Source organism: Sceloporus undulatus, chromosome 8, assembly GCF_019175285.1.
Source record: "Sceloporus undulatus isolate JIND9_A2432 ecotype Alabama chromosome 8, SceUnd_v1.1, whole genome shotgun sequence".
NCBI classification, from domain to species: Eukaryota; Metazoa; Chordata; class Lepidosauria; order Squamata; family Phrynosomatidae; genus Sceloporus; species Sceloporus undulatus.
Window position 1 is genome coordinate 1,937,128 of NC_056529.1, and position 7,302 is coordinate 1,944,429.

At 54.9% G+C, this 7,302-nt stretch overlaps 1 protein-coding gene across 1 annotated transcript in view; it reads left to right on the forward strand.

Annotated features, from left to right (window-relative positions):
• The window catches only part of SETD6 (SET domain containing 6, protein lysine methyltransferase), a 9,874-nt gene that overhangs the window by 1,507 nt on the left and 1,065 nt on the right, over positions 1-7,302 (forward strand). The window contains 21 exon segments of the mRNA XM_042437760.1: positions 295-439; positions 1,979-2,117; positions 2,120-2,151; positions 2,743-2,813; positions 2,815-2,907; positions 3,665-3,693; positions 3,696-3,722; positions 3,725-3,763; positions 3,766-3,847; positions 4,164-4,291; positions 4,294-4,336; positions 4,534-4,595; positions 4,598-4,645; positions 4,648-4,676; positions 4,896-4,938; positions 4,941-4,991; positions 4,994-5,071; positions 5,536-5,543; positions 5,738-5,789; positions 5,792-5,871; positions 6,754-7,045. Of these exon segments, the coding sequence (XP_042293694.1) occupies positions 295-439; positions 1,979-2,117; positions 2,120-2,151; positions 2,743-2,813; positions 2,815-2,907; positions 3,665-3,693; positions 3,696-3,722; positions 3,725-3,763; positions 3,766-3,847; positions 4,164-4,291; positions 4,294-4,336; positions 4,534-4,595; positions 4,598-4,645; positions 4,648-4,676; positions 4,896-4,938; positions 4,941-4,991; positions 4,994-5,071; positions 5,536-5,543; positions 5,738-5,789; positions 5,792-5,871; positions 6,754-7,045 (1,571 nt within the window).

The window sequence follows — 7,302 nt, forward strand, 5'->3', positions numbered from 1 at the left end:
GCACTCAAGCCCCATTATAATGGTGGCACTTAGTCTGGACCCCCCCCTTTCCTAGGTACGTCCCTGTCGCCCCCAACTGCTGCCCCCATTGCTCCCGGGGGGGCGGAGGTCTCTTTGGGGCAGGACTTCTGCCGGGGTTTGGGGTGTTTATGGGACGCAGAGGAGGGTCAGAGAGAGGCTTTCCTTCGCCTGCTGCGGCCCGAAACCCTGTGGCCAAAGGGACCTCGCGGCGCCTCTGGAGCCCAAGGAAAGAGAGCCTTTGGGGGCAGGGTCCGGCTCCTTCCTCGGACAAAGGGTCGCCCCAAGAAGCGGAGGCGAAAGACCAGCCAAAGGCTCCAGTGTCAAACATCTGGATGAGATCCGGACCCACAAGAAGGAGGAGGACAGCCCTGGCCCCTTGGCGACCCTCTTCGGCTCGAGTCCGGGAAGCGAGGCGGGGGTCCGGGAACCGAAAGACCCCCCCCGACCCCCCTCGGTCCTCGGAGGGAAAAGGGAGGAAGGAGACCCCGCCCCCATGAATCCACGGAGGGAGGGGCTTAAGGCTCCAGGGGGCGCCGCCCAGACCTCCCCTTCCCCTTTCTCCCTCGGGGGGGTCGCTCTTCCTCCGGAGGGGCCTCTTTCTCGGGGGCGGGGCCCAGGGAGGGGGAGGACTTTGCCGGAATCGACTGAGCATGCGCCACTCCTAAGGACGCCCCCTCCACCGCAGCACCGCCGATTTGGGGGGGGGGGGAGCAGGCGGCGGCCTCGAAGGGAGGAAGAGGAAGAGGAGAAGGGGCCCCGGGAGGAGATCCAGCACCCCCCCCGCCTCCTGGTCTGGCATCGCAGGTGGGCTCTGCGGCGGCGGCGGCGAGGCGGGTTCCCAGGAACAAAGAAGGACCCCTCCCGGCCTGCCTCCGTCCTTCCTGGGGGGTCTTGAAGGAAGGGCTCCTCTTTGGAGGGGCCAAGGCCCCCTCGTTGCCCCCCCCCCCGCGGAGATGGAGCCTCTGGACGCCCCCTAGGAAGCCCCCTCCCGGCAGGGGCAGCGAGGGGGGTCCGTCCTGGGGGCCTCGGTGGGCGCCGCTTCCCTCCGGGGTGAACCCCCTCCTTCTCCCTCAGGAATGCTCTCCTTTGGCAGAAGCTGGTGGCCCAAGAAGTTTGCCCCCCTCAGTGGCAGCCCCCTTGTCCCCCTTCTGCCCCCCCGAGAGGAGCCCCCCTTTCCCCTCCCCTCCCCCATTGTGATGCCAAGAGGACAATGGCCGCCCCCCGCTCAAGCCAAAAGCCCCTCCGGCCCCCTGCTTTCTTCTCCAGGAGCCCCTGGGTCCCTTGGGAACCTCGGAGGCAAGTGGGGCAACTGAGGGGGGCAGATCCCTCATTTTGGGGCCCAGAGTGGCGGGGGCGGGGGGGCTGCCTAGTCTGTCCATTGTCTCTGGGAGGATCTGGCAGCTGCTGCCATCTTCTCTCTCTGAAGAAAGCATCCGCCTTTGAAACGAAGCCGCTGCTTCTGGGGGGGGGGGCATATTGGGGGGGGGGGAAAGCAAGGGGGGGGGCCATTGATTTTCCTTCCCAAAAGCCTTGCAGGGGAGGTTGGGGGGCAGGCATTGGCATTCTTTCCAGACTGGGGGGTTGGTGGCTCCTGCTCTCTTCCTGGCCCTGGCGCCCTCCTGTGTCTCCACTGAGGCATGACATCCTGAAGTTAAATAACAGCCGCCCTTTTGAATGGGCGCGGGAGTAGGGGGCCTCGGTCTCTCTGGCGCCCCTTTGTGGCTTCTTGCCAAAGAGCGCCGGATAAGATCTTATCCGGCTAAACGAGCCATCGCTGCATGGCTCTCGGGCGCCCTCATGTGGCTAGCATTGGGAAATTGCTTGATGCAGCCACAGGAGGGCGCGCGAGAGCCAGGAATGAGTCCCTTGGAAGGGCCGCTCCACGGAGGAGGCGGAGCTTGAAGGCAAGGGGCGGGGCTTAGTCGGGACGTGTGCACATGCGCCCTCATGGACGCAGGCACTCCTCCTCTTCGGCCACGTAGGCACTTCCGGCGGGCGCTCCGTCTTCCTCCAAAATGGCGACGAGGCGAAACGGGCCAAGCGGAGGGGAGGCAAGTCCGGAGGCGTCGCGGAGGCCCTGTCGTCCTTCCTGGGCTGGTCTCGGAGCAGGGCCTGGAGCTGAGCGGGAAGGTGAGCCGGCAAGGCGGGCCTCCCTGGCCAGGCTCCTGGCTCTCCGAGCGAGAGCGTGTGGCCACGGAAAGGGCTCTGCGGCGGGTCTCTCGGGCTCCCGGCCTCGAGTCTGGAAGAGTGGCGTCTCTGCTTTGGCTTCTCCAGAGGAGCGAGCGGTAGAGAGAGAGAGAGAGATGGAGAGCCATGCATTGGTTGAGAGGAAGCCCTTTGCATCTCGATCCCAAACAGGGAGCCCAGGGGTCCCTTTGGAGGGCGCGCTCCTTCAAGGGCGCCTGCGTCCCAAGAGAACGGGAGCCCCTGAGGACCGGGAGGGGCTTTGGGCGCCCATTGAAACAGGCTGCTCCAAAGCAACCCCAAGCCGCTTCCTCGTGGGCTGCCTGCCTGGCCCTTGTTCTGTGGCTGTTGGGAGAACGGGATTCTGGGCATGGCATCCTCTGCCAGGTCAGGATGAAGAAGCCATTGAGACCCACAAAGGCTCCCCTCAACAGGAAGGAAGAGGAGGCCCTGGAAGGAAGCAGCCGGTGTGTCTCAACCAGGCTGGACTCTGATTACTGGCACGAGTGCGAATGGCTGTCTGCCTCTTGTCTCCAGGTCTGTGTCAGCAGAGAAGGCACCGCGGCGGATTATGGCCTCTTGGCGCAAGAAGACCTGGAGGCCGGGGGGTCTCTTCGGCGTCCCAAGGACAGCCCTCCTCTCGCAGCACACCAGCCCCTTGGCCCTGCTCTTGGAGAAAGGCAGGCAGAGCCAGGGCTCAGGGTTCGAGGAAGCCATGGTGCCACTCTGCTTTGCTGTGTGCCAGGCCTCACCTGGAATAATACGTGTCTGGTTCTGGGCACCATGAGTGAAAAAAAGGTATGTTTGGAGGTGTCTAAAGGAGGGCCCCAAATGGTGAAGCCCTATGCAGAAAGACTTAGGGAGCTGAGGATGTTCAGCCTGGAGAGAGAAGGTTAAGGGGTGAGATGAAATCCCTGTTTAAATATTTGAAGGGGTGTCACATTGAGGAGGGAGGAAGCTTGTTTTCTGCTGCTCCAGAGAACAGGACCCAGTGGAGCAATGGATGCAAGCTCCCGGAAAGAGATTTCAGCTCAGATTAGGTGGAACTCCCTGACATTAGGGCTGCTTGACTGGGAAAACACTCCCTCAGATAGTGATGGGGATGCTTTGAAGAGAGTTCCTGCATGGCAAGAGAGGGGGCTGGGCTGGATCCGGGCCCTTCTTGGAGTATCTTCCAACTTTAGAGTTCTATGATTATTTAAAACCTTGTGCTCAGTTTGGAGAGACAAGATTTTAAATCTGAAGACACTGTGTGTGTGACTATGATCAGTGCTTGCCAATGGTAGGAAGCGGATGTGTGTTTGAAGAAGTGCAAGATTCTTGAGAATGGAAAGGAAATCGTCCATTTGCAGAACTGGGAGTTGTGGTTCCTGACCCTTTGGTTTGCTTTCCTAATAGAGAGCGGCACAAAACACCTGGCCTTTGTGAATCTTTGTTTTTCTGCCTCCATAAGAACAAGCCTCCTGGAGAGCCAGTCTGGCTGGGTTCCCCTCTGCTTTCTCTGCTGCATGAATCCCCCGCAGCAATTCGCACTGGGCACCTTACCTATCCCTCTGGCCCATTTCACCAATCTGGATCACCCATGTTTTGTAAGGAAATGCCGCTTTGGCTCTGTCCCGCTTATCCAGTTCCAGGGAGAAGGGTGGGTCAAAGACTAAGACCTTTGGTGGAAGAGCTGCACCCTTCAACTGAGGAGAGACCCTCAGCTCCCAAGTGTTAAAGCCGCAATGAAGAGGTTTATTTTAGCTTGGCTCACATGTGGATCAAAACAAGGTGTGTGAATTAAAATGTGTAAAAGTTAGAATTAAGTAAGCTACCATATTAAGACATCAGTACATGTGCTTTGTTAAGACCTCAGACGGGGAGAACCACCTGCTGTCTGATAGGATTATGCATGTTCCGTGCCTGAACTGGCTTCCTAAAGCAAGAGAGCAGCCTTCCTGTCCTTGTTCCTCCAGGAGCAGCGAGAGCGGAAGAGGACTGCTGCAAGGGACTGGGGTTCCTGAGGCTGGACAGAGACCTGGCCAGCATCCAGAAGGAGCATTCTCTATCGTCCTGCCCTTCATGAAGGTGCACCCAGATCTCTTCACCCCAAGGCGCAAAGCCTGGAGCTCTACAAGAGGCTGGTGGCATTGTCATGGCATACAGTGAGAGAGAGAACTGGCAGAGCAGTCTTTGCCACAGACAGAAATGATCACTTTAGCACAATCTTTTACAAATTGTTGTATTACTGAATCTCACATTAAATAAAATAAACATTTTTAGACCTATTTGGAGCTCCATCTTCAGCATGACTTGGCGCTGCTTTGAACTTGCTTCGTTCTGCTTGTTTCTTGTTTCAACTAGTTTCCAGGAACCCTTGGATGAGGAAGAAGAAGATGAGGAAGAGCCAACCCTCCAGTGATGGTGCCCCTGGCAGATCTCTTGAATCATGTGGCAACATAAACGCCAACTTGGAATATTCCCGGTGAGCAAAACATGCAAAAGACACAAGGCAGCAAAGAGATGTGAAGGCATCTTTGAATGAATTCAAGCTTTCGTCTGTGGTTTTATTAATCAGACTTTGATTTATCAAAAGAAGGTGGTTTCTGGGTGAGGTTGGATGCAAAGGGTTCTTCCCTTGGAAGCTTCTGAAGAATCTTGTGTGTCTTGCTTCTGTCAGGGTTTGCTTTCCTGCCTTTCTGTAGGAGTGCTTGAAAATGGTTGCCACACGGCCGATCCGTAAAGGCCAAGAGTCTTCAACACGTACGGACAGATGGCCAACTGGCAGCTCCTTCACATGTATGGCTTGCTTAACCATATCCTGGCAAACAGAACGATGCGGCTGACATCCAGATGTTGACTCTGCTCAAGGCTGCGCTGCAAGGTCAGTCATCCCTGGAAGGCCCCTTATTTAGCATTGCTCTTGAGCAAGTGGACCTCTGAAAGCATGCTTTCTAAGAAAGATTCCCTGCCTGCTGGGCATAGAGGTGCTCTTGCTCAACCTGGTGAGTGTTGGCACCTCAGAGAAAATTACTTAAGCAGCAGCTTTGTTGATCCTGACTTTCCTCTTGTACTGTCATGCCTCTTTCAATCATCTCTCTGCCTTTTAAACAGCTAAACATGGGGCCATGCAACACTTTCCTCTAGGGATGGTGTTGCCCACTTGTCATTCCATTACGGTTTCCTTCTTGAGAGCATCTAAACAGGCTGATTAGATTGTGTGGCTGTGTGTGCAGATCCCAATCACTGGCTATCACTTTTGGTGGCAAAGTGGGCATTTGAACCCACATCTCCCCCATCTACTCTTGCATTGAATGGGAAGTGTGTGCATTCATGTTATTACTTTAGCCAAGAGAGTGTGATGTTCCTGACCTGGGCTGTCATTGGCAGGGGGAAAGAGCCTTAAGGACCCTTTGCTATTAAGCATATCTGGGTGTCATATAAGGCCCCAGTGGAAAGGAAGCCCCAATACAATCTTCTCCTGGACCGTTTTGCCGTGGTTTTTAAGCAAGACTATGGTTTTGTCTCCCTTTCCTTTGCTGGCACAAAGTCCGAAGCAGAGAGGCAGCTGGTCTTGGAGCAGTGGGGCTGCCTTTGCCGCATGGGATGGTGGGCGAGGAAGGGGCCTTTGTCATTGGCTGGGAGAGGGTCTTCACTGAGGAAGAGCTGTCTGTGGCACTGAAGGTGAGTGGCCAGTCAGTCCCTGGACACTAGGTACCATTTTACCCCTGTGCTTGCTTGAAGTGCCTCCTTAAGTGAGGGCACAGATTAATCTCTCTAAAAGGAGTATCCTGTTAAGATGAGGATTCCTTCCATTAGATCAGATTGAATCATGCAGCCCTCCAGTCTTGTTGGATTGCGTCTCCCACAGCCAATGGTGAGAAATGCCGAGTTCCATTCCAGCCTTCTCTGGAGGGTCATGTTATTCCCACGCATCAGTGGGAGATGGATTAGTTTGTAATTACAGAGCCGGAAGACTTGCTCTGTTTTGAAATGTGTACAGTTGTGGTATGGATCTGAAGTAAACAGAACCATCAAAATAACCTGAACAAGCATTGGTGTGATGGTAGTTACCATAGTGGCCTTCCAAAATGATGTGAAGAAATTGCAGCCTGGAGTGGTTATTCTTAACCTGACGCAGAATCACTTTCCTTCACCAAGAAATAGCCGCCTCAGGTTATGTGTGTGTTACTGCGTAGTAACATTCTGGTCTCTGGGGGACTCCTTCCACCAGGAATGTAGTTGGATCACCTAGTTGCATGTTTCACCTTATTGTGGATCTCTTCCTTATAACCCTCAGCTTTAAAGTCTAGGCTCCGATCTCCTTGGGCAGTCACAAAATTCAGATCATTTGTCACAGCAGCCGTGAGACATTTTGGGGAATGATTACCCGACCCATAGGGCTGTTGATGACAGTGCAGAATAGTTGTTGGGTTTTGCTTAATGCCTAAGTATAAACCCATTGAAATAACTTCAACAGGTCAGGGAAGCAGTGCTGATCCTGCACTTCACTGCAGGCCTCTCAGTAATTCTGCTCTTGGTTACTTTTGCGTCTTTGTTACTAAGCATGTCTGCGGAGAATTCAGGGGTTTAAAGAACAAGACCTGGGAACAGGGGAGCGTAGCCCCGCACGCCTGGCGCTCTCGAAGGCCACGATTCCTGAGCTCAAAGCCTCTGGAAGCAGCTTCTCTTCAATGCCGCTCTGCTGACCCTGCAGTCTACAGCTTGGACTTGAAAGAGGAGGAAGAGACACTCCAGAACCTGCAGGCGTATTTGAAGCTAAGTCGCGGGAGCAGCATGCCCTTCAAGTGCGCTACCGGCCAGAAGAGATCTTGCATCAGTTGCTTCAGCTGTGCGGGTAAAAGAGAGCAACTGCTTTGGCTGCACTGCCTTGGTGTTTGTAGAGGGGACTTTGTGCTGCAGATGTGTACAGAGGTGCATCTTGGGTTCCCCGTGAAAGACCCCTCAGGCGTTGGGTCTGGCTGTGCTGGTGTAGCATTTCGTATTTCTCCTGGAAATACATTGGAAGCAGGTTTCTGTGAAACATTTCTGTCTTTAGGGAGCAGTGAAATGCTTTCCAGAGCAAGGTTTGGCCACTCAAAAGAAATGTATAAA